This window comes from Megascapheus bottae, chromosome 10 (genome assembly GCF_031878675.1).
Source record: "Megascapheus bottae isolate mThoBot1 chromosome 10, mThoBot2.hap1, whole genome shotgun sequence".
In the NCBI taxonomy this organism is placed as follows: Eukaryota; Metazoa; Chordata; class Mammalia; order Rodentia; family Geomyidae; genus Megascapheus; species Megascapheus bottae.
The window spans coordinates 1,397,539-1,425,028 of record NC_143518.1 but is presented as its reverse complement, the minus strand read 5'-3'; the positions used below and the strand labels follow the sequence as shown (position 1 = coordinate 1,425,028).

At 36.4% G+C, this 27,490-nt stretch overlaps 1 protein-coding gene across 7 annotated transcripts in view; it reads left to right on the top strand.

The window, feature by feature from the left end:
* LOC150057313 (uncharacterized) overlaps positions 1-27,490 on the top strand; it is a 207,122-nt gene that overhangs the window by 156,033 nt on the left and 23,599 nt on the right. For 6 of the 7 annotated variants that reach the window (XR_016536810.1, XR_016536813.1, XR_016536809.1 and 3 more), the window contains 2 exons: positions 26,303-26,387; positions 27,166-27,386. The exons of the other annotated variant lie outside the window; for it this stretch is intronic. Coding sequence is in view for 1 of the 6 variants with exons in the window: in XM_090340058.1 (XP_090196184.1) it covers positions 26,303-26,387; positions 27,166-27,269 (189 nt within the window). In the remaining 5 variants the exon portion in view is untranslated. Of the gene's footprint in view, positions 1-26,302; positions 26,388-27,165; positions 27,387-27,490 lie in introns of those variants that run through there. 7 annotated transcript variants of the gene reach the window in all.

Genomic DNA, 27,490 nt, shown 5'->3' with positions numbered 1-27,490 from the left:
TACAATTTAACCATTTTTAACAATTGTGTTAAAATCAAACAAAAGAATTACTTTGTTGTGCCATGTGAATTGAGCCTGGATTAATAATATTTTTTAAAATTTTATTTTATTGTCTGGGTAATGTATAGAGGGGTTATAATTACATCCATCAGGGAGTGGGCGCATTAGTTCTTGAACATTGATACCCTTTCTCATGTTTTTGTCCCCCTTTCCTTCCACCCACCCCCTCTCAATCATCTTCCCCCCTTCTCTATTTCAAGTAAACAAATAAATGTATATCCAATACACCAGGTAACAAAGTCATATACAGTAACCATATGAGCTTAACCTTAAGGGGGAGAAAGAGAAAATAAATAACTGTACATAGTACAATCACAAAGATAAACCTCTTGCTTCCATATCCTAGAGTTCATTTAATAACATTTTCTAACTTAAATTCAATATACTTCACTAATCTCTGTTCCTAGATTCTTTATTGCGATACCAGAGGTCTAAGTTTTTAGAAAGATATTCTGAAATTATGCTTGTTTCATAGAAAAAAAAGTTTAAGTTGAGCTCAAGGTAAGTGATTTTAGGTTTAAGACATTTCGTGGTTGGATCTTGCAAAAGACATGCTTACAGGATAGTGTATGAATTGAAAACTAGCGTCCCTTGTCTAACCGTTCTCACAATGCACAGTGTGAGGTAAGGAGAAGTCACTATTTCCATTCTTGCTGAGCTTTCCTTCCCCCACTTCCCTGTCAGCTGGGATGGTGGGTGGGGGGAGACTACCCAGTAGTCTCATTTTTCTTGCACTAAAGCACTGTTAAGTTGGAGAGGGTTCTCAGTAAGATATCTTTTGAAGGTAATTAAGAACTGGATGAACAAAAGAACAAAAGAATCCCGTTCTTTTGAATGGAGTGACAGTGGAGTAGAAGCAAATGTTTAGAGAAAATTACTTCATAATTCAGCGTTTAAAATTAGCAAATTTGTCTTCTATTCTTGATTGAAACAGATTACAGAAAAAACTCCATTGCTAAATGAAAATTAACATCCTTTTACTGATTTAATACTTGACAGATAGTCATTAATTCTTACTCAGTATAATTTTGTTGTCTTTGCTTAATCTTTAAGAGTAATCTATTTTCATAAGCAATTTCAATTTTCATTATAAAGAGAGTAGTTATTAATTATTCAAATATATCAATTACTTTTATCTATAAATGAAACATTTCTCACTGCTGGGCTTATTATATATTCAGCTTTCCCAAGAATGGTAGACATGCTAGTTTTTTGAGGGTCTGGGGTCCCACTATGCTAACAATTTGTTTCATGCTCATTTTTCCCTTGTGTTGTTTTTGTTGGAGGTGGAAATCTGTGTGTGTGGGGGGGGGGTCATGGGGCTTGAAATCAGCCTGGGCGCTGTCCCTGAGCTCTTCAGCTCAAGGCTACCACCCTACCCCTGGACCTGGGCATTATCCCTGAGCTCTTCTGTTCGTGGCTACCGCCCTACCCTTGAGCCCCACTTCCCATTTTCTAGAGGTTAATTGGAGATAAGAGACTTAGGTCCTTTTGTGTCCTGGCTGGTTTTGAACCTTGATCCTCAGATCTCAGCCTCCTGAGTAGCTAGGATTGCAGGGTGAGCCAACATGCTCGGTGGAGGTAGAAATGTTTTACTGTGATGTTTTTAAGGGTCTATTTTAACTGATATACAGGTGGCTGTCTGTTAATTTTGAAAACAAGAAAAGGAGAAGTAAAAACAGTAGATCAAGGGGGAAATAGGGAGAAATAAACAATTGTAGCTCAGAGGTCAGCATTATTGTTCAAGAGGTACAGTGACTGCCTAGCAAGTAAGTACAGTTCTTCATTTAAATACCAGTACAGAGATGCCATGAGCTAGCGGTATGTTCTCTCCACCTTTGATGGTAGAAATTGGGACTTGGTTTTCATTGGATACAAAATAAATATAGCAAAATATGTTTTTCTATCATAGTGTTTATAGTTTGGTTCTTTAAATAAGTTGTATTGTTTCTAGAGGTGGTTGTCACCTATCCAAAAGGCTTGAGTAGAAGGATTAAAATGTTCAGGCCCTCCTGGGGAAATTTTATTGAGATTCTATCAGAAAATAAAAGTTCTTGAAAAGATCTAGAATGTAACTCAGTGGTACATATGTGTAGCATACATAAGGCCCTGGGTTCAATTCTCACTAAAAACTAAAAAAAAGAAAAGAAATAAAAATAAAGACAAAATTCTTCCTGCTTGATAAAATCAATTATGGTTTATTATTTTGAAGAACAATCAGCACTGCATATTTGACTTCAATTTTGGTATGTAAAAATATTTGTCTTTTAGGCAACCTTGAGAAGTAAATTGATGTTGCCCTTCTGGTGAACTTAGTTTTACTTGTCTGTTAATTCATTCATGAGATTGACTTTGAACTGGGTCTTGTGGCTCACATCTGTAATCATAACTATTCAGAAGGCTGAAATCTGTGGACTGTGGTTAAAAGCCAAACAAAACTGAGATCTCATATCCAATTAACTAGTAAAAAGAAGCCAGAAGTGGAGACCCTGAGTTCAAGACCTCTGGCAAACAAAACAAACAAAAACATATGAAATTGTAATTAGGTAGTATTGCTTTTGTCTTTTGTAATTGCCTTACATATAAAGTGCCAGTGGAGAAAGTAGCTGTAAGTTTAGACAACAGAGAATCACATCATCAATAAAGAAAATTTTAAGCAATTAAAGATAAATTGTTTTTATAAACTTCAACTCAAATACAATTTAGAAGTCCTGTGCATCTGAACCATTTGGTAATTTCAAAGAGAATCACCTTAACAGATATTGAGGATTCTCAGTGTTCACTGTCAGAACAGATGAAAATAAGTAAAAACATACAAAAGAAATGACTCAGCATCGACATGTAACTGACAGCAAAATGATATTAAGTTCAATGCAATGCAAGAATAAATGAGATACCACAAAATGACAGCTGGATTGTTACTTGTGCTATAAAATTTAAGAAGTCAGGGGCCAAAAGTGTGGCTAATGGTAGAGTGTTTGCTTAGCATGCATAAAGCCATAGGTTCGATTCCTTGGTACCACATACACTGAAAAAGTCAGAAATGGTGCTGTTGCTCAAGTTGTAGAGCTCTAGCCTTGAGAAAGCTCAAGGACAATGCTCAGGCCCTGAGTTCAAGACCCAAGATTGGCAAAAAAAAATTTTTTTTAAAGAATTCAGAGGAAAGGCCAGGTGCTGGTGGCTCACATCTGTAATCCTAACTACTCAGGAGGCTGAGATCTGAGGGTCTCAGTTCAAAGCCAGCCACAGCCCAAAAATTCCATGAGACATTTCTTTAATTTTTTATAGTAATTAATAGAGGGGTTACAGAATTATGAGTCCTGTCCATTATGCTACACTGTGGTTTCTGCCATGGAAACTAAAGATTTCTACACTATCAACTTAGGCTTTGGCCAATATTATATGATAGCTTAGATACAAAAGTCCAGTCAGGAATCTTTAGCAATCATTGTGTCTACTTTTATCAACTTACTCTGGTTTTTACCATGGCTTTTCTTCAGCCTAGAACTTTTAATGAAGGACCAGTGGAATAGTGGAACAGCTGTCAATATAAAACACCAATAAGAAAGTTGTGATTTGGAAGCTATTGGAAATGCATGAGTTGTCATTAACATTATTGGCATATTCATTACTGAGTAATAAAATAGTTAGTGTTCCTACTTTTAGTTCCCAAGAATTAAAAAAATGAATAAGTTTAATGCAATAATAAAGACAAAAAAATGTTTAGTTGGTTAGTTCGTGTGGTGGTTAGAGAAGCGGGATTAATTTCATTTTACAACTATTATCTTTTAAACATTAATTGAACAATTATAATTACTACTTTCAATTTATGACTATAATAAAATGTCTGATACTTGCAATCTTGTTATGTTGTGATATGACAAAGTTGTTACTGCTTTTTTAATGGTAATTTCATTTTCTTTTCTTTTTTTTGTTGTAATGAGGACTTCATTTAGAGTGAGACAAATGAAAGAGAGATCACACATAAAATATTTTCCTAGATTATCTTTGCAATATAAAAATGATATGACTATAGAAACTGGAAAAAAACTTCAGTAAAGCATGGCACCTAACCTTTTTTTTCCTCCAAGTAGAAATCTAAAGTGCCACAAAATTAACATTTGCTTTATTTCAATATGAAATGGCAGAGTTTAAGTACCTCCATGAAGCCAGAGGTTCCCCAAGAATTCAGCAAAGCAAATCTTGTAAAATGTGCTTGTGTTTCCCACTGGTCATGTCAAGCTTGTGTCCTACCTAATGGAAGCACATGTAGACTCTAACATTAATAAAATCTGGCTCACCTATTCTTCTTGCAAATTGGATATTGATCCTGCTTTCTTTGTTACATTACCACATTTTGCACACAGGATCTTTTAAAATAGTTAAAATAATGCATATATTGAATATCTACCATAGCTAGGAGCTTATTTTGTTCTTTTATGTTTGTTTTTGAGCCTTCAAAGCTTAGAAAAAAGATGAGAAATTTGTGCTGGATTAAACATTTTATTTCAAAATCTGACCAGATGAATACATATGAACACATACTTTAGATACTTTTGATATTCTACTCTTTCAACAGTAATTATACAAAATGAGTCCATGAGATTAGGACTCAGGATTCTTAGAAGTACTATATTGGTGTGCATATAGTGGTATATACCTGTACAAGTATTTTTTATTGTAATTAATAAAAGGGTTACATGATATTTGCCAGATAGAAGGTGCATTAATTCACATACATTGATACCCTTTCACATGTCTTGGTACCTATTACACTCCCCCTCCACCCCCCCACCCATCATGGTTTTCCCCCCTTCCCTATCAAATTTCAAATAACCAAATACAAATAAATTCAATATATCAGATAACAAAGTGAGATACTATACCAATATGAGATACCCAAGGGACAGCAAAGGAGATGAGAGATAACATAGTACATTAAGGACAACAATCATTCTTTTTTTTGCTTTTATTTTAATTTTTTATTGTAATTAATAAAAGGGTTATATGATATTTGCCAGATAGAAGCTGCATTAATACACATACATTGATACCCTTTCACATGTCTTGGTACCCATTACACACCCTCCTATCCCCCCCACCCATCTTGGTTTTCCCCCCTTCCCTATCAAATTTCAAATAACCAAATACAAATAAATTCAATATATCATAACAAAGTGAGGTACTGTAACAATATGAGATACCCAAGGGACAGCAAAGGAGATGGGAGATAACATAGTACATTAAGGACAACAATCATTCATTATATGGCTTATGTTTCTATATCATAGAGAGCCTTTCATTTAGCGTCCTACTATATATGGCCTTATGTATCAAGATTTTGCTCTATTGCAGATCTCTGCTAGTAGAGCCCAAGGTTTCTATTGATTATGACGAATGAGGGAAACCATTGAGCCTAAGTTCCTTTGAGTCTGGCTTACTTCACTTAATACGATTTTTTCTAAGTCTTTCTGTTTCCTAACAAATGGGGTGATGTCGTTTTTTCTGACAGGAGCATAGAATTCCATTGGGTACAAATAGCACAACTTGTTGATCCACTCATCAACTGAGGGACATCTAGGTTGGTTCCATATATTTGCTATGGTGAATAGTGCTGCAAAGAACGTTGTTGTGCTAGTGGATTTAGTATGCCCTTGTTTCTGGATGGTTGGGTAAATGCCAAGTAGTAGAATTGCTGGGTCATAGGGGAGTTCTATGTTTAGCCTTTTGAGGCACTGCCACACTGCTTTCCATAGTGGTTGAACGAGTTTGCACTCCCAACAACAGTGTAGTAGTGATCCCTCCTGGTCACATCCCCTCCAGTATCTGTTATTATTCGTTTTCCTGATCCTGGCCATTCTAATTGGAGTGAGGTGGAATCTTAGAGTTGTTTTGATTTGCATTTCTTTTATGACCAGAGATGTTGAGCATTTCTTCATGTGTCTATAGGCCATTTTTGTTTCTTCTTCAGAGAAGACTCTCTTTAAGTCTTTGGCCCATTTTTTAATGGGTTGGTTGTTTCTTTGGAGATTAGTTTTGGAGTGATTAATGTTTTGAGTTGTTGATATATTTTAGATATGAGGCCTTTGTCCGTTGTTTGGTTGGTGAAGATCTTCTCCCACTCTGTAGGCTTCCTAATTAATTTACTAGCTATGTCCTTTGCCATACAAAAGCTCCGCAGTTTAATGCAGTCCCACTTATCCAAGCCTTTCTCTGATTTCTTGTGATTCTTGGTCCTTATTAAGAAAGTTTCGACCTGTGCCAAGGAGGCCTAGTGTATCTCCTATTCCTTCCTGTAAAGTTTTCAGTGTGTCAGCTTTTACCTCCAGGTCTTTGATCCATTTGGAGTTAATCCTGGTGAAGGGGACAAAGAAGGATCCAACTTTAGTTTTCTGAAGGTGCTTAACCAGTTCTGCCAGCACAACTTGTTGAAGAGGCTGTCTTTCTTCCATTCTATTTTTTTTTGGCTCCCTTGTCAAAGATTAGGTGGCCATAGGTCTGTGGTTTAATATCTGAGTCCTCAGTTCTATTCCATTGGTCTTCAGGCCTGTTCATGTGCCAGTACCAAGCTGTTTTGAGAATTATAGCTCTGTAATAGAGTCTAAAGTTTGGAATTGAAATTCCTCCTGCGCTATTCTTTCTGCTAAGAAGTGTTTTTGTTATACAGGGTCTTTTATTATTCCATATGAACTCTTGGATTGCCTCTTCTATTTCTTTAAAGAATGCCATTGGGATATTGATGGGTATTGCGTTGTATTTGTAGATAGCCCTTGGCAAGACTGCCATTTTCACGATGTTGATTCTTCCAATCCAGGAGCATGGGAGGTTTTTCCATTTCCTTATTTCTGCTTTAATTTCCTTTTTCAGGGTTTTAAAGTTTTCATCAAAAAGGTCCTTTACATTCTTATTTAAGTTAATTCCTAGGTACTTTATTTTCTTTGGGGATATTGTGAAAGGAGTTGCTTTCCTGATTATTGCCTTGTTCCTCTCACTGTTGGCGTAAAGGAAGGCAGTTGATTTTTGAGGGTTAATTTTATAGCCTGCTACCCTGCCAAAGTTTTGAATCAGCTCAAGGAGCTTGGGAATAGAGGCTATAGAATTCTTTAAATACAGAATCATGTCGTCTACAAAGAGGGATAGTTTTACTTCCTCTTTCCCTACTTGGATCCCCTTTATGCTTGCTTCTTGCCTTATTGCACTGGCTAGGAATTCTAATACTATGTTAAAGAGGAGTGGAGAGAGTGGGCATCCTTGTCTCTTTCCTGATTTTAGAGGGAATGGCTTTAGATTTTTACCATTAAGTGTAATACTAGCAGTGGGTTTGTCATACACAGCCTTTATTATATTGAGGAATGTTCTATGCATTCCTAGTTTCTCCGGAGCTTTTAACATAATGGGGTGTTGGATCTTGTCAATTGCCTTTTCCGCATCTATTGAGACAATCATGTGATTTTTGTCCTTGCTCCTGTTGATGTGTTGAATTATATTAATTGATTTGCATATGTTGAACCAGCTTTGCCTCCCTGTGATGAATCCAGTTTGATCATAGTGTATAATTTTTTTGATGAGTTGGCCAGTATTTTTTTGAGAAGTTTTGCATCATGTTCATCAAAGAAATAGATCTATAGTTCTCTTTCTTTGATGCCTGTCTGTCTGGTTTGGGGATGAGGGTTATACTGGCTTCATAGAATGAGTTTGGTAAAGAACCTTCATTTTCAATTTTGTTGAAGAGCTTGAGGAGTATTGGTGTGAGTTCTGCTTTGAAGACCTTATAGAATTCAGCTGTGAATCCACCTGGCCCTGGGCTTTTCTTAGGTGGAAGTTCTCTTATTGCCATTTCTATTTCAGAGCTTGAAATAGGCCTGTTGATTTGGGTTAGTTCTTCTTGGTTCAGAGTGGGTATATTAATATTGGCTAGGAATTCATCCATTTCTTCTAGATTCTCAAATTTGTTGGCGTAAAGGTTTGAGAAGTATTCCCTCATGGTATTCTGGATCTTGGTAATTTCTGTCATGATATTACCATTTTCGTCTGCAATTTTTTTTATTTCAGTATGTTCTCTTCTTGTTTTTGTAAGATTTGCTAAGGGTTTGTCAATTTTGTTAATTCTTTCAAAGAACCAACTTCTTGTTTTGTTGATTCTTTCTATAGTTTTTTTGGATTCCAATTCATTTAATTCTGCTTTGATTTTAATAATTTGCTTTCTTCTACTGGGATGAGGGTTGGTTTGTTGCTCTTTTTCCAGGAGCTTAAGGTGAGACATTAACTTGTTGGTTGTGATTTTTCCAACTTGTTGTTGTAGGCACTCAGCACTATAAATTTTCCTCTGAGTACTGCCTTTGCTGTGTCCCAAAGGAGTTGGTATTTTGTGTGCTCCTTATTGTTAAATTTCATAAATTGTTGGATTTCTGTTCTGATCTCTTCGATGACCCATTGGTGATTCAACAATGTGTTGTTCAGTCTCCATGAGTTACAGGGTTTTCGTTGGTGGAGATGTGTGTTCAGTTCCAGTTTGATGCCTTTGTGGTCTGAGAGCATGCAGGGAATAATTTCAGTGTTTCTGAATCTGTCCAGGTTTGTTTTATGGCCTAAGATGTGGTCTATTTTGGAAAATGTTCCATGTGCTGCTGAGAAAAACGTATATTGTGTTGTTGCTGGGTGGAGTATTCTGCAGATGTCTGTTAGATCTAGTTGGTCTATATAGTTGTTCAGTTCAAAGGTTTCTCTGTTGAGTTTTTGCCTTGTTGATCTGTCCATAGGTGAGAGTGGTGTGTTAAATTCACCGACAATCCCTGTGTTTCGATCTATGTATGGTTTCAGTGAAAGTAAAGTTTGCTTGATGAAGTTTGGAGCTCCAGGGTTGGGTGTGTAAATATTTAGGATCGTTATGTCTTCCTGGAGGAAAGATCCCTTTAGTAGTATGTAGTAACCTTCTTTGTCTTTTCTTACTAATTTTAGTTTGAAGTCTATTTTATCTGATATGAGGATGGCAACTCCAGCCTGTTTATGGTGGCCATTAGTTTGATAGAGTTTATTCCAACCTCCTACTTTCAAAAGGTGATTGTTTTTTTGGGTAAGATGTGTCTCTTGAAGACAGCAGAACAGTGGATCTTGCTTTTTGATCCAGCTAGACTGTCTATGCCGTTTAATTGGAGAGTTAAGTCCATTGATATTGAGAGTTAGGATTGAGAGATATTTATTAGTTCCTACCATTTTTTAAATTTTTTTTATTGTAATTAGTAAAAGGGTTACATGATATATGCCAGATAGAAGGTGCATTAATTCACATACAAGTTTCTACCATTTTTAAAAGCTTTTATTAGGGCCTGTGTCTTGACAGTTCTTGTGGTCCTTAGATGGTATGCTATTTAGGTGCCATTTCTTTCCCTATATTGCATTTATTTTGGTTTTTTTGGGGGGGATCATAAGGCTTGAACAATGGGCCTGGGTGCTGTCCTTGAGCTCTTCAGCTCAAGGGTACTGCCCTAACCGTGGAGCAAAGCCCCAGTTCCCAATTTCTAGGAGTTAATTGGAGATAAGACTCTCCAGGTCTTTAGTGCCCAGGCTGGCTTTGAACCTAGATCTTCAGATCTCAGCTTCCTGAGTAGCTAGGATTACAGGTATGAGCCACTGTTCCTGGCCTAATAGTAATTTCTTTCCAGTGACAATAGCAAACACTTTCAAATGTAATGGTTTCAGAGTACATTTTAGGGGCCCAGCAGGAATATGCAAGGCATTCTCTCAGCTTCTCAATAGCTGGATCTTATTTTCTGTACTTGAAAGCCCCAAGTTGATCTGAAACTTTTTCAGATCAATGATAGGCTGAACACCCTTTATCTGTGCATTATCCTTTTCCTATTCTTTTAGATTGCAGATTTTCCTGTCTAAATGGAGAGAGGGAGTGGAGAGAGAAGAGGACAGAAAAGGGAAAGGGAGAAAGTGAAGGGAGGAGAGGATCTGGTTTCTCTTTTAGTAGGGACATTATGAATTATTAATATTTGATTATAGTTCTACTAGATTCTACAAGAAGAATGAAATGATAGTAACAACTTAATCTAATGGCAAATGAGGAGTTGATGGGAACTTTTACTGGTATTTAACTTTGTAGAAATAATTCAATAAGAGCTTACAGCTGTGCCTTATGCTCATTATAGAATTACATGAAATAATAAAAGGCATAGAAAGAGCATTAATTACAATTATATAAATAATGATTAGGTAAATTATGTTACATCAACTTATTAAAAATGTTCAGATATTAAGATAAGCATCTTTGAAAACCATTTAGAAGCATGGAAAATTGCATTCTAAAAGTAACATAAAGCATTAGATCACAAATTTGCTTGCAACTGAAATGATAGCTATATCACATCTTTTGTAATATGCAGTCATGCATGAAAGTTCCCAAGGTGACAAGATTTGGTTCACATAGTATATTAAAGAGTTGTTTCCATTACTTAAAAATATTAATAATGAAATCTATAGGAGAAACAATGGCAGTGTAGCTATAAAATGCTTCTGACTTCTGCTCTGTCTCCAGAGGCTTTATAAAGCAAAAGTTGTCAAGATCCTTGATTGAGACAAAGCAATTCTGAGATCTTCATGGGTAACATAATTCTCCTGTTCCAAATGCAGAAGATAACACAAAGTGTGAGAAGATGGCTAAATGTTCCTGTACATGTTAAATTCAGTTGTCTGAGAATCATTCCTTTGGGATGTAAGCCTATTTGTCTGTAGTAGATTTTTTCTAAAATTTAAATGATTTTTGTGGAGGTTAACTCCTTAAGGCATTACTGACAAACCTTTTTACTGAGTATTGGCTGAATCTATATTTCTATGACAAGGAACAATGAGAGATTCACAGTTGTAAATGGAAAAAAAGAAAAAGCAAGAAAGTAGAAAAAAGTGAGGTGAGGTACTGCACTGAATCTAAGAAAAGACCCAAGAACAGCAGTTTCAATTAGCAGTTATGCTTTTGGGCTAATGCCATGTTGCTTTTTTTTAAATGAATAAAAATATCTATCTGCCTATTAATCTATTACATAGTAATTAACTAGTTTCTTTTCTTTTTTCATATATTTTTTATTGTAATTAATAGAAGGGTTACATGATACTTGCCAGATTGATGGTGCATTACTTCCCATACATTGATACCCTTTCACATGTCTTAGTCCCCATTTCCCTCCTCCCCACCCCCACCCCTCATCTTGTTTTCCCCCCTTCCCTATCCAATTTCAAATAATCAAATACAAATATATCCGATATATCAGGTAAGAAAGTGAGATACTGTAACAATATGAGATAACCAAGGGACAGCAAAAGAGATGAGAGATAACATAGTACCTTAAGAACAACAATTCTTTTCATAACAGTTCCCTTTAAAGGAACAAAAGATGCATTGTATTTGAATAGAAATCTAACTCAGGGAAATTTCTATTAGTAGAAAATCAAGCTTCCATAGAAAACCCCCATATCATTGTATTTGGTTGCTGTACTTGTCAGCTTTCCTTAAATAATATAAAATGTTGACATGGAAAACTCCCATGATTATGGAAATTATATAGGCTAGCAAATATATCAATTTGGCTTTTTTAACTTTTTTCATATATTTTTATTGTAATTAATAGAAGGGTTACATTATATTTGCCAGATAGAAGGTGCATTAATTCACATACAGTGATACCCTTTTTCATGTCTTGGTCCCCATTTCCCTCCCCCCCCACTCCTCATAAGTTTATCTCTAAGTTCAAGAAGTGAAAACCCAGGAGTACCAATTTTATTATGTATTTCTGGTTACAGTTTCTACAAAAAGGGCATATGGCTTAATATGAAAGTAAAATATGACTTGTTACTAAGCAGGGAACTAATATATGTGTTTTGTTAGGCCACTCTAATTCCACATGAAGTGATGACTGCATGCAACACAAAGCTTGTATAGTGGGAGGATTTTTTCATCGCTACCATCTCCCAAATCACCCCTAGGGGATAGATGGTACAACTCCTATCCTTTTTTTAAAAAAGAAGAAAACAAATTTTATTGAAAGGTGCCCAGGGGTTACAGTTGCATAAATAAGGTAATAAGTACATTTCTTTTTGAACACTGTTACCCTCTCCCTCATTTTCTCCCACTTTTTCCCCTCCTGCCTACCCTCCCTCCCCAAGTTGTAAAGTTCATTTCCGATGTAGTCTCTAGTGAGTATCACTGTTGAATTAGTTTACTCTTTACCGTGTTGTTTCTGTGAATCTCTGTCCCTTCCCCAAATCAGATAAATTTATAGCCAAGACAGAAGGAACTGAAATAAAAAAAAAGTGACATTAGGGAATGTCAAAAAAGAAAAAAGAAAGAAAAAAGAAATAACTGCAGATAGTACAATAAAAAGTCTTTTATTTCCATTTCTTGGTGTTCATTTTTATGAGTGAATGGATATGTGCACACGGCTATTAAATAATTGTGATCCTCTCATAAGAATATCCTTCTTTGTTCTCAGCATGTAAACACTTTAAACAATATTGAGATTCCACCTTTCCCCAGGTAAAATGGGCATTACTGAATAAACTAATAGTAACTGAGGTTAAGGGGGATATGGCCAAAAGAGATCACTACTACAGTGTTGGTGGGGAAGGAAAACTTGTTCAACCACTCTGGAAAGCAGTGTGGAGGTTCCTCTAAAGACTAAACACAGAGCTTCCCTGTGATCCAGCAATCCCAGTAATGGGCATTTACCAAAGTGACCATAAGCCAGCTCACACAAAGCCACCAGTACAACCATATTCATTGCAATTTAATCACAGATAAGATGCAGAATCAACCAAAATGCCCTTCAGTGTATGAATGGATCAAGAAAATGCAGTATATATACATGATGAGATTCTATGTTTTGTAAGGAAGTGGGAAGATGTGGAAAAAAATTATATTTAGTGAAGTAAACTAGACCCAAAGAAACACAGGCTGCATGTTTTCCCTCATTTGTAATGACTGAATTTGTCTATAAATCTACAAAGTAACCCAATGGCAGTAAGAGACAAGTGATTACATTTGGATGTGATTAACTAGACTGCTGTCCATGTATTACTTGCATCCTACACTGAGCCATTTTGGTCATGTTTAGGGTAATTGGTCCATGATAACCTTTGCTGGATCCAGTGTGGCATAGTAGTTAGATACTTGGTAAGAGAAAGAATGAAAGACACAATGACAATCTCAGCAGTCAATGCTAGGAAACCAGGGAAAACTCCATTTCTCAGGACAAAGCCCCAGTTCATCTCCCAGACAGGTTTAATTATCCACTATGACATAATATGGAAGGCAGTGGACTTGGTGCATAACTAGTGAAGTATACTGAATTTCTTGTTAATCACAAGACATACATCATACTAGTGGAAGAACAACCTCAGGCTGAACAGCTAGCATTATTGAGTTGCCTTGCTATTTTCTTATAGCTGAACTTGGATATGGGTCAGGGATAAGAGCCAGGGCCACTATATTCCTGTGCATACCTCTGCACCTCGCCTAAGTGACCCTGGTCAGGTAGGCATTCTTGGCATTGTGCCTTTTCATTTAGTCAAATGTGCCTTCAGCCTTGCTTAAGGAAAACAATCATCCCCAACAAACCTTGCTTGTCACTGCTAACTCAGAGTTGCTAGATGACTTTGAAAACAAAGTTTTAGGCACCTGATCCCAATTCCATGAGTTTCACCTGTCCAGGTGAAATACAGAGACACAATAAAAGGAAACAAAAAGATTTATTACATATCAGCAAAAGGAAGAAAATAAGTTAGTACATCTTCAACGATGTTAGGTACGTATACCTGAACCTTAAGTTTTATAGACAAAGAGTTTCGAGGACAGATAATGGATTGACCATTATCTTAGATATTTTTTTTCTGGAGAGTTCTTGCCTTCCTCACTGGAGGTGGGGCAGAAAAAGTCAGCCATAAGATGTCTGCTTGGACATGTGAAAGGGTATCAATGTATGTGAATTAATGCACCTTCTATCTGGCAAATATCATGTAACCCTTTTACTAATTACAATAAAAAAAGAGGTAAAAAAAAAAGATGTCTCCTTGGGTCTGTCCTAAGCTTTGGTTGTTGGCTTCATTTGTGACACTTCCATTCTTTGCTATGAGATGATGAATGGCAATGCCTATCTATATAAAGGACAGTTTGCTTTGTATCACTGATATTTACCAGTGCCACCTGTCCTTTCTGGAGCCAAAAATGATTGCAAAGTCATTGCAGGAGAGAATAGCTAAGATGAAAGGACACAAGTGCTAAGTGGAGAGTGTTTAGCTTTCAAACTGATTTTATTTCATGGATCCAAGTTAAGTGTCAATATATCTCAGTAAAAAGCAGCTTAAGTACCTCTTACAAGGCCACAAAGTAATCCTCCATCTCAGAAAACATAAGGACTCCAAACAAGATCCACCATCTTAAAACTTCATTTCTGTTTCCCATGTGGGAAATAGGAATTACTTTCCTCAATATTTTTCTCTGGACTTCTTCCTTTTATACCAAAATAAATCCTTGCTGAGCTTCTTTCCCTGATATAACTGTGGATCCCTGATTTTCACTGTGGATCTTAAGTTATGATTAGTATCGAAACTGGGAAAGTGAGATGCCCTTGCCTCTGCCCCTCCTCTGCAGGTGATGTGACAATGGACATTGGCTAAGGGAGAGGTAGAGAAAAAATAACGTGCGGCTTTTGTTTACAATCCCTGTTTCTGCCTGTGCTACACCCAAGGTTTACCATTTCTACTGCAGGGAAATTTTCTTGTGACTCTAGACATGAAAACTTCACACCTATCATTTGTACCCCGAGAGCACATTGTCTATCTAGGAGTTATATATAAAAGGTTAATAATTTTAGCTACTGGTTGTATGGCATTTCTCAAGTCTTCTAGTAGATTCTTTCATTGCAGTTTTCTGAGTTCTTTTTGTGTCTTTCCCATGATCTACACCTGATATCCCAGTCTTCCACTTGTTAAAGCAAAGTTGTATACTTCATTGCCTGAGTTTATATAAAGTTTCTAGGATTTCATTCTTTTACAAATGTACTCTTTTTTGTTCTTTTTTTTGCAGTGTAGGCATTGAGCTTGCTAGACAGGTACTTTACCAATCAAGCCATATCCTCAGCCCTTTTTGCATTAGTTCTTTTTAATAGAGTCAAATTTTGGGGGGCTGATCTTGGACCACGATACTCATATCTACAGCCATTCTTATAGCTAGGATCACTGCTGCATGTTACTGTGCCTTAACAATTGTTGAGATGGGCTTATGCTAGCTGCTTTGCTTAGGTTAGCCTTAAATGCTGTGCCTCTTGCTCTCTACTTCACTAGTAGCTGGGAATGGAGACCTGAGCCAGCACCATCTCTGGCCCACAGTGCTTCTCTATTAACAGAACAGATCTGAACTGGTTGAGAGTTTAAATTTTTTCAGAGTTAGATACTCTAAAGTTTCAAATCTGAGATCTGTTCTATATCCTTTTCTTTTCTATGAAAGAGATTAATGGATTGTTATAAGCTACCAGAAAGCCCTTTGGCTTTCATATTTAATCAGCAATTGTTGATTAATGGCTTTCAGCTTTATCTGTTTTGCTGTATTTATTTAAAATTATATTTGTATTATCTCTGGGAAGTTGTACAAAGGGGTTACCATGAGTACTATGTACTCATGCAGCTCAAGGCTACTGCCCTACCCCTTGAGTCGCAGAGCCACTTCCGGTTTTTGAGTGGTTACATGACTACAATCCTAAAAACAGCGCCAGAAATGTTTACCTGAATGTGACTGCCAAATAGATGGTAATTAGAAGCCCAGACCTAGGCTTTCATCATAAATACTTCCACAACCGTTCAAAATTCATAGAAACTCTTCTCTCATTTATACCCACTGAGAATTTTTGCAGAATGATATAGGCAATGTGGTTTAGACTTGGGTTCTATTTGTAGTTCAGATTGCTATGTCACTTAGGGGAGTAGTTAATCATTTGAATGGGTACCCAGGAAACCCACTTCACAGTAGAGAAATTCAGTTACATACTTACTCATTTCATGCGTACTAGTAGCATTAATTAGCATCTATAAACTAATTAGTGCTTTTTGTAATGGGTAGAATTTATTACTAGTAATAATTGCTTAATTTTATCATTTATATATTAGTCATGGGGCTTGAACTCGGGGCCTGAGTGCTGCCCCTGAGCTCTTCTGCTCAAGGCCAGCACTGTACCATTTTGAACCACACTGCTACTTCGGAAAACTTTAGTTTTTATCAACTTTGTTCCATAAGTTTAAGCTAATAGTGATTGTAAATTATTAAAGTATTTTAAAACAAGCAAAAAACAATTAAAAATATTTTGTCCCTGTCAGTTCATTGATTAGTCTCATTTTTGATTTAAGAACACACCTCTTAAATTAGTGCATGATTAAAATATTCTATAATATTAGAAACTAATTATATGGGCTTAAATAATTTTCTTAATAATAACTTAACAATGGTTAACCAAAAACTGAAAATGTATTACATTGATACTTTCTGTAGGACTTATATTTGTGAATCTAGAGCTAATCCAGAGTGGTATAGAAAATATAGAAATAGGTAACCACAACAGACTGTATCACACAAATATGATGTTAAAATTATCATTTGATGGAGGCACAATTTGTTTTGTAATCCTAACCATCCTTTCTTATCATGACCAGACACTACCCAATGACCATGAGATAATGATTTCTGTGTGGGGGTTTTCTTTTTTTGCCTGTACTTTGGCTTGAACTCGGGGTTTCATTGAGTCATAGCTTCACTCCAAACTTTTGTTGGTGAACTGAAAATGGAGTTTTACTGCTTTCTTTTTCCCAGGCTAGATACAAACCATGATTCTCTGGATCTCAGCCTTTTCATTAGCCATGGTTAGAGGTATGAGCTACTGGTGCCTAGCTAACTTAGCATATCATTGACTGTGATGAGCTACTTACACATGTCAAAGTATCAGTCATTTTGCAGCCATCTTGGGATCTGGGAAGGGAATGAGCCACTGCAGGCACCTCCTAGCCTTATTGCAAGCAATCCTGAGACAGGGAGCTATCAGGCCAGCTGGGGGCTCTGTTCCTCACTCATGAGCAGATCTGTGACATGGAGTGATTAACAAACAGAAAGACATCTACTAAACCATAGTCTACATAATAATTTCATGGGGTTGTTATTCAGAGTGATGGGTTTAATCAAAGAAACATATAACTGTGTATCATCTATTGTCTTTTATAGTCCATGGGTGCTTGAGCATATCTTATGTTTTGAGAAGTTTTGTAGTTTAAAAATGAGCTGTTAATCTGATTCAGACGAGTTTTATTTTTTTCTGTAACATCTACCAACCTATCACAGAAAAAATTCCATAGAATATGCAGAGGAAAATTTTGTTCTAGACAAGTCTGTGTTTATTGACTGACCTAAATATTATGAGAATAGAAATTAATCTTAAAGTAATTGATGATAAATCATAAGGATTTATCATTGCACAAAGACAAATCTGTTATTTACAGGCAGTGTTTTTAATTCTTACTGTTGGTATCCTCTGAGTGGGAACTAGGCACTCTGGTTCTTATGAAACACCTCAGTTACCATTAGTGAATTTCATATGCATCATAGAAGTATTCTCATATGTAAAATGTGAAAGTAGCTTGCTTTTGGTAAAGGCGACAGTTCCAATACTATGTATTATAAGCTACAATATTGTTTAAAACTGCTAAAAATAATACATAGTGACAGACTGCTTTGCTTTTCTTCATTTATTACTTTAAATAATGTTAGGAAAGGAATGCATAGACAAAAGAGCTACCGCTCTTTTTTAAAATCATACCAAGTACTGAATTAAGAAGTAAAATGATTTTTTATTTTGTTTTTACTTCTATATTTTTATTAGAAAATTTATTGTACTTCACTCAGGATATGATAATCACGTGAAAAGTTTCTTTAGTTTTTAATATAGTCCTGTTGAAATAATGATATGTCTACTTAACTAACTATGGTTGTCTACACCTTGGGGCTTGCTGTGGTTATTCCAATAGTCTTGAATTCTCTGGGTCAAAGGTTGTTTTTTTTTTTCTGTGAGACTTAAACTTTGTATCAGAGTAATCATCATTTCTTTCTATACAACAAAGTCAATAACTATTAAAGTTCCTCCCTGGTTAGTTACTTTTTCTTCTATGCTGCCTGCATTTCACTATACTTGAACCTCCCTTTATTGCAGATTTTATTGGAATAACCATTGCATTATTTTTATATTGGCTTTCCATCTTTTTCCCTGGCTCCTAAAAGAAATATTTCTTGAACTTCTTCATGTGGGATGTGTGAAGGACAGTCTTCCTTATTACAGACAGGCAAACAGAGCTTTGTCTTTGAGCCCATCTCATTCCTATCTACGTTGTTAGCTCTTAGCTGCTGCACCTGTGCCTGGTGGCTGTCACTCAAAAATCATATTGAGAGATGATTATGCTTCTCAATGTGTTTTCTATTCATGAGACTGTCAGTCCCTGTGCCTCTTCCCAAGGAAAAACCTGCTTATATTAAGTTGGCTTTAGGTAAGTAGCAGAGTACCATGGCTAATCGATTTAAATTAAAGTAAATTGGATATATTCAGTGATGGGGAGAAGTTATAGAAGTTTTCTAAGGTGAGGCAAATGACATTAGCTTGAAGTTATTTTCCCTTTAATGAAACACTTTCAGTTCTTAAGCAGGAAAGCACATTATCTATTGAGATACAAAAGTCATCACTGGGGGAATTCTACATGGCATGACTTTAGGAAATAGGTGAAATTTTAACTGAAGAGAGTAGTTTCCAGTGTATAGTTGAGGAAGTGAAGATCTCAGATTCATGGCATCTCCAACAAAAAATTGAATGAATACACATGCACACACACACACACATGCACACACACACACACACACACACACACACACACACACACATAAAGTGGCGAAGCTAAAAGTTTAGTAGAAAGAAAGAAAGTCATCCTTTAAAAAGTGTGGGCCAGAGCTAGGTGGTTCAAGAGCAAACCAGTTGTTTACTAGGGCTCAGGGAGTATGGAAAGAGCTCACAGTAATAACAATGGCTAATCTTAGGGAAATAAGGGATCATGACAGAGTTTTGGAAGGGGTCTGTACATAGAAAAGGTTGCCATTCCACAGTTTTAAGAAGAATGTGCATGAAATGCATCATATGTGCATGAAGTTTTACATAGGAGTTCATTACACACAGATCAGGCTAAGGACACATGAGTTGATTTGGTTAGAACTGGTTTGGAGTTTTTCTATACTTCGGAAGTAGTTCTAACATCAAAATGATCATTAATTATCTTGAGATGTGACAGTAGGACCTACTAGAGAAGAGACAGAACAATATGGTGTCTCCTAGGTTGTGAGTGAAGAGGGATTCATTACAACATCCTTTCCCTATGACTAACTTGCTTCCACATGGTAGGGGCTTCTGGTGTAGAGCTACTTTATTAGCCTTATAGAATGGAAAGTTGTGAGAATTCGAATGCACAGAAATAATTATTGCCAGCTGGGTGTCATCCTGCCTAAAATCTCAGTCCTGTGGCGGCTGAAGCAGTAGGATTATGAGTTCCTGTCTAACCTGGACTATGTAGCGAGACTGTCTCAAAAATAATCGTTAGCATTTTAAAATTGAAAACATTCAGAGAGAGAGAAAGAGAGAGAGAGAGAGGAAGAGAGAGAGGAGAGAGAGAGAGAGACAGAGAGAGAGAGAGAGAGAGAGAGAGAGAGAGAGAGAGAGAGAGGAAGAGAGAGGAAGAGAGAGAGGAGAGAGGAGAGAGAGAGAGGGAGAGAGAGAGAGAGGAGAGAGAGAGGAGAGAGAGATGGTTAGACAGGGATAAAAAGGAGTCACATAACAAGTGCCCCATCATGGTATTTCTTGTTCCCACCTCTAGTTCCTGTTCAAATGCTCCTTCCTGCTTAAATAATGTCATAGATGCCCATTTTACCAATGAAAAGAGCCACCATGATGCAACTACCAGCCATTGTGTAATCGGTACAAGCTGAGGAGAGGAAATAAGGCAGAATTGTCTTGTACAGTTACCCTCCCAAGAGAACTCTTGTACTTCTCTTTAGGTCCCTCCTTTTGGAGGTTTTTGCTACTTTCACAACTTTCCTTACATTTGCAAATCAACTTCCTCTGTTTACCTTAAACACTTTCCTGCATTTAAAATTCTATAATGAGTAGAGAAAATGAATCTATTCTCCAAGATGGCATCAACCTTTTACAACTATTCTATTTCAAGTTGTGTACAGATTATAAAATTGCCATTTGGCCATGATCTGTTGCCAATACTCAGTTATATGAATGAGTTATACAAACATGTCTTCAAATCGCTCCAGAGTTACTTTGTTAAGGGACAGTAATGTTTGCTGAAAACATAATAACACTCTAACTTATAGAACTAGGTTGAGACATAGAGTGAATAATCCAGATATTGACACTTTTGTCACTTCAAACTCTGTGTTCTTGAATTATTTTTCTGTTAAGGCCAGCTCCTCAGAGATATTAATTGGCCCTTCCAACTTTTCAGAACCATCAACTTATGAGAAAACAACATGTTTTGTTGGTTTATCTGACTTTGGGAGAGTAAGGGGAGGCACAGAAACGGAAAGATATAGGATGATCAAACGCAGGAGTGGTACTCACTACACACTATACTGAAAATAACCTATACAATTTGTAGGTGGGTTTGGGACAGGAAAACTGGGAGAGAGTGAGGGAAGGGATGACATTGTTTTTAAAGAAATGTACTCTGTATCAGACTTAAGTAACTGTAACCCATCAGTACTCACTTTCATGTTGACAATAAAGATATTTTTGAAAAAGAAATGTGTTTGCTAACTTAAGTAACTCTAATCCCTCTGTATCACAGCTTTATAACAAAAATTTTAAAAGTACATAAAAGTACACAATTTAAAAATATATTCCAACTCATTAAAGAAATATCAATTACACTATAATGTGTCATGTCTACATAACCACTTCCTATTTTCAGTGAAAAGCAGATAGATGTCAATAAACCTGTGAATTAATGAACACCAAAATACTGCTGACAGTGAAAATCTGTACAAATGATTCATAAAAGTGGTGACCCAGCATCCTACTGCCAAGGAAACATCCAGTAGGATTTGACATTGATGTTCATCAAAATTTACCAAAGAATTTTCTTCAAAGCAAAATTTGCATTGGTACCAAACTTGAATCTACTCAACTATTCATCAACAGGCATTCCACACAAATGGAACCCTCTGGTAAATAAGTATGTTGAATGAAAGAAATCAAAGAGTTTCTGGAGACAGAATGATGTGGAGTTTACAGCAGTAGTTAGAGGGGTTCTCAAAGGCCTGAGGGCATCTTCTGGGCTGTTCGTAACTGTGTGCTTCTTGATTTGAGTATTGGTGGCATGAATGCATGTAACTTCTAATTATTTATAGGCCTGTATACCATGTATACTTTAAAAATATGTATATGTTACTTCATTAAGAACATGGGAAGAGGTAACAATGTTCAAGAAGTTATGTACCTACTATCTGATGAATGTAACTGTAACCCTTCTGTACATCACCCTAACAATAAAATAAAATTTAGAAGAAAAGAAGGACTGAATCAAGCCAGGTGCTGGGGGAGCATGCCTATAATCTCAGCAGCAATTCAGGAGGCTGAGATTTAAGAAACATAGTTTTCAGCCTGGGCAGTAAAGTTAATGAGGCCCTTACCTCTAATTAACTACAAAAATGGAGGAAGTAGATCTGTAGTTCAAGTAGTAGAGTGTTAGCTTTGAACACACAAACTCTCAGTGACAGCATTCAGGCATTAAATTTAAACTCCAAGATTGGCACCAAAAAAGAAAAAAAAAATTACTGAATCCAGGTGATCAAATCCTATAAATCAAAAAGTGTAAATCATTTGCCAAATCTTTCCTTATTATTTGTGGGCAAAGAATAAATGTTGTCTATCACTTTATTGTGACCTTCCTTTGCACAGTAGAATAAGCTGCGACAATCTATCAGAAGGGAAGTTTCCCAGGACAGACTTTTGTAATGATGTGTGCTTCTGAAAATATATTATTTGCTGAAATAAACACTTCGGCTGCTCTGAGGATTTGAGGAAACTGTTCATTAAGCTGCAAAGGGAATGACAAAAGGATTCACTGCTTAGAAAATAAATAGCCTGGCACTGTAGCATTTCTTTCTCAAATAGATAACTTGGAGATTAATGAGGTTAGATTGGTGAAAATTGCTCTGCTCTTCCCATCCAAACCAACTATAAACAAACTAATTGAAAAATACATGATATCTGATATGTTCCAAGGACTTCTTTATTCTAGGAAGAAATAATTTTATAGTCCTTAGGAAACCTACTTGGTGATAAGAGTGAGTGGATGTAGCTACCCAGAGATGAATCACTGGAATTATAAACTCAATTCAACAATTTCTAAGAAGTGAGCATCGTTGTATTCTAAGGTTTATCACCACAAAAAGCCTTGTCTGTGTACTTTCCTGTTGGATGCTTTATTTGTGTGGTTCTTCGTACATGATCGCAGTGCTTATGTCTATCTCTTATGGCTCCTTCTGTGTAAACTGAACTATTGTCTTTGTTTTTCTTCCTATGCATGTTGAGTGATAAGATTTAGGTTGCTATTAAACGGAGCAAAAGGGAACCAGGAGCATGGCCTACGGGTAGAGTGCTTGCCTAGCATGCACGAAGCCTTGGGTTCTATTCTTTGGTACAACATGCATAGAAAAAGCTATGGCTTAAGTGGTAGAGCCCTAGCCTTGAAAAAGTTCAAGGACAGTGCCTAGACCCTGAGTTCAAGCCCCAGGATTGGCAAAAAAGCAGAAGGGAGAAAAAATACACAGCATTTAAATGCTTAAAAGAAGCAGCTCACTAGAAGAGTTAGACTTGTTACTTCAGAATGAGGACTTGTGCTCCATTGAAAGGGTTACAGATGGGGAATTAAATATACAATCAGTTATGAGTAGTAAGATACCAGTTAACACAGCATTTGGAATTTTTCTTCAAGACACTTGGAAAGAATTCTATTTGGATTTTTTGACATTCTAGAAAACTACATTAAAAAAGCATTAAGGATTTAATGAAACCTTTCCCTAAGAAACCTGAAGACTCAACCTTTTTTTCATATATTTTTATTGTAATTAATAGAAGGGTTACATTATATTCACCAGATAGAAGGTGCATTATTTCACATACATTGATACCCTTTGTTAATCACAACAGATGCAACAAGATGTGGTATTTGTACATAGTGGAATTCTATGTTGTCATTAGAAAGAAGGGCATCACCCCATTTGTAAGGAAATGGAAAGACTTGGAAAAAATCTTAAGTGAAGTAAGCCAGACACAAAGGAACATAGGCTCAATGGTTACCCTCATTTGCATTATTAGTATAAACCTTGGACTCTCCTAGCAGAGATTTACAATAGGGCAAAACCTAGATACATAAGGCCATATAGGCTGAGACTAAATGAAAGGACCTCCAAAATATAGAAACAAGAGCCATATAAGGTGTGACTGTTGTTCTTAACGTACTATGTTATTTCTTATCTCTTTTGTTGTCTCTTGGTTATCTCATATTGTTACAGTATCTTACCTTGTTATCTGAGATATTGTATATATGTTTATTTGTTTATTTTAAATAAGATAGGGAAGGGGGGAAAACAAGATGAGGGGAAGGGGTGGAGGGAGGGAAATGGGAACAAAAGCATGAGAAAGGGTAGCAATGTTAAGTAATGAACCTTCTATCTGGTGAATATAATGTAACCCTTCTTTTAATTACAATAAAATATATTAAAAATAAATTTCATCAGATAACAAATCACTAAAAATAATAATTACTGATATTGGCAGCAAAGTTACTGAGCAGAGGGAAAACAGAAATAAAAAATAAACCATAGAAAAGTAATATGGCTGAGATAGAATACTCTTCCCTGCCTCTCCAAAGATGCTATCAGGGGCAACCTTGTTTCAGTGGAACCCTGAGCTCTAGAAAAGAAGAGTTCTTCATTAACTACTACCCTGTAATAAACAAGTTTTAGGCAATCTGTATATATTTCCAAGGCAATAACAACTTACTGGAAACTGGGCTGGGTGGTGAATAGCTCTTCCATAGTTCTGGATTTCAGACTTTGCATCAGAATTATATTTCCTCTTGAGGCTCTAGAACATTCCTTGTATCTTCCATCTTCTGACAGTTACAGGAATTCAGCCAGTAGAACTCCTGGATTACTGTCCACTGGTGCATGCCTCTGTGATCACATCACCTCTTCTTTCCTGTGTCTCCTCTTCAATGTATCCAGATGCCCTCTGGTCCCTCTGTGTGACTCTGATAGTTCAGAAGCTCCTCTGGAAAGAATCCCTGACTTCATCACATCCATAGGGGCCCTTTTTCCAAATAAGGAAATACAAATTCTATGTGTACACTTTTTTGGAAGGATCACTAATAAGCTCAGCATACCAGTTAACACATTGAAAGAATAATTTCAAACTTAGAATCCCAATGAGAGTTATTTTTTGAACTTGTATTAATATCAAATATTTTAGAAGTATTTGTTGTTTTGGAATAATCAGCCACAGGTTTATGGACTGAAAAAGATCCGTAAGCAAAAGTCCATAAAACCACAAACCAAAGATGCTTAGTCAACTATATATCACAGTCACTGGTCAAGACATTACCTCAAACAAGCTTAAATAGTGTGTGTGTGTGTGTGTGTGTGTGTGTGTGTGTGTGTGTGTGTGTAATGAAACCTGTGCTTCATCATATGAGACAAATGTACACCTCCTGACCTGTATCCCAAGACTTTAGGTATCCCATTTTTTAAAATTCCTCAGTAAAGTATTTAAAAAAAAAAAACGGTCAGTCCTCGGTACCACATACAGAGAAAAGCCAGAAGTGGTGCTATGGCTAAAGTGGTAGAGTTCTGGCCTTGAGGAAAGCCCAAGGCCAGAGCTCAGGCCCTGCGTTCAGTCCCCAGGACTGTACCTACTGACAACTTTTTGTCGGTAGGTACACTGTGGTGGGAGTGTAAACTTGTTCAATCACTATGAAAAGCAGTATGGTGATTCCTCAAAAGACTAAACATAGAGCTCCCCTATGACCTGATAATTCCACTACTTGGCTTTTACTCACATGTCCAGAAACAAGGACATACTAAAACCTCTAGTACAATGATGTTCAGTGTAGCATTATTTACCATAGTGAAGATATGGAACCAACTCAGATGCCCCTCAGTAGATGATTGGATCAAGAATATGTGGCATTTATACACAATGGAATTCTATGCTGCCATCAGAAAGAATGACATTGCCCCATTTGTAAGGAAACGGTAAGACTTGAAAAAAATTATATTAAGTGAAGTAAGTCAGACCAAAGGAACATAGGCTCAATGGTTTCCCTCATTTTTAATAATTAGTACACATGTAGGACTTTCCTAGAAGAGGATTACAATAGGACAAAACCTAGGTACATAAGGTCATATAGGATGAGACTAAATGAAAGGATTTCTAGCATATGGAAACAAGAGCTTTATCTTATGTGATGGTTGTTCTTGATGTACTGTTATTTCTCTTCTTCTCTTTTTTTGCCCTTACGGTTAATCTCATAGTTACTGTAATGGGGAAGGGAAGGAAAAGCAGGATGATTGGGAGGGGGTGGAGGGAGGTAAATGAGGATAAAAACATGAGGGGGTATCAATGTGTGAGAAGTAATGCACCTACTACTTGATGAATGTAACTGTAACCCCTCTATACATTATCCTGACAATAAAAAAATTGTCAGTAGGACTTAACTTAAATCCAGTATTTTTTATTAAGATAAGCTGGTAATTAAAAAATATTTATATATAAAAGCAATAGTCTTATATGAACAACATGAAATGAAATTATACTCCTCTATTCTCTCTAAAATAGGGAATGTACAAAGCAAAGCCTTTAAAGACACTTCTGTGTTTGCTGTTTTTCATGTCTAGGTTTCTTATCCATCCAACCATTCATATGTAACTTCAAGTGATAACACTTCTTTGAAGAAGAATTGCTTATTCTTTGTTTTAAATCCTTGTAAGTGCTATTAGTAGTTGCAAAGGAATACAGACATGGAATATATTCCCAGATTTCCAGTATCTGAACACTGTATATATTTTTATAGTGGTAAACTGTGCCATTCATGTTCATAATTATAGGAAGGTGTGGCTCTACAAGAAAGTATATGGCAGTCTTTCTTCATCATGAATAGCTTCTTTGAAAATGGAGACAAAGGAAATGGAGGTAAAAGTAAGCCCTCTCTATGGGAAGATTCTTAGTTTCATATCATGGAAGCAGAGAACCTAATTAGAAAAACAATGAGACATATATGTATCAGGAATGGAAGAAGGAAGAAAAACTGGGCATGTACACATACATATTATGTTGGAAAGTTTGTAAGGTGGGAGAAATATCCACATATTTTCAATTTCTGGAAAAGAGAAAGCTGCCTAAAAGCCCGTTAGTTTCAGTGTGGCAGTTTCTCAAAAGACTAAACATAGAGCTCTCCTATGACCCAGGAATCCCATCCCTTGGCATTTACCTAAGTGTCCAGAAACAAGGCCATACTAGACCTACCAGCACAATCATGTTCATTGAAGCATTATTCACCATAGCTAGGATGGAACCAACCCAGATGCCCCTCAGTGGCTGAATGGATCAAGAAGATATAGTACTTATACACAATGGATTTCTATGCTGCCATCAGAAAGAATGGCATTGCCCTATTTGTAAGGAAATGGAAAGTCTTGGAAAAAAATCATATTAAGTGAATAAGCCAGACCAAAAGGAACATAGACTCCATGGTTTCCCTCATTTGTAACAATTAGAATGTGTGTAGCATTTTCCTAACAGGAGAGCCATAGCTCAAAAGCTATATGCATATGGCCATATAAGATGTGGTTAGGGAAAGAAGGGATTTAGCCTTGTAGTAGTTTGTTGTTTTTAATATATTATGTGAAGTTATTTTTTAAATCTTTTTTTCTGTTTTTTTTTTGTCTTTTTCTTTTTTCTTTCCTTTAAGGTTTATCCTCTTTTGATGCTTTATCTGACTTCTGCACCTGGTATATTGTATATCCATTTATTTGTTTATTTGAATCAGGGAAGGGAAGGGGGAAAACAACATGACGAGAGAAAGGACAAAGGATGAACCAGTGTAACAGCGATATTCACAAGACAATATGTTGGAAATAAACTCTACAACTTGGGTGGGGACAAGGGAGGGAAAGTGGGTGAAAAACACGGGAATGGGTAACAATGTTGGAGAAGTAATGTACTCACTACCTTATGAATGTAACTCTAACCTCTCTATGCATCACTCTGATTATAAAAAATAAAAAATTAAAGCC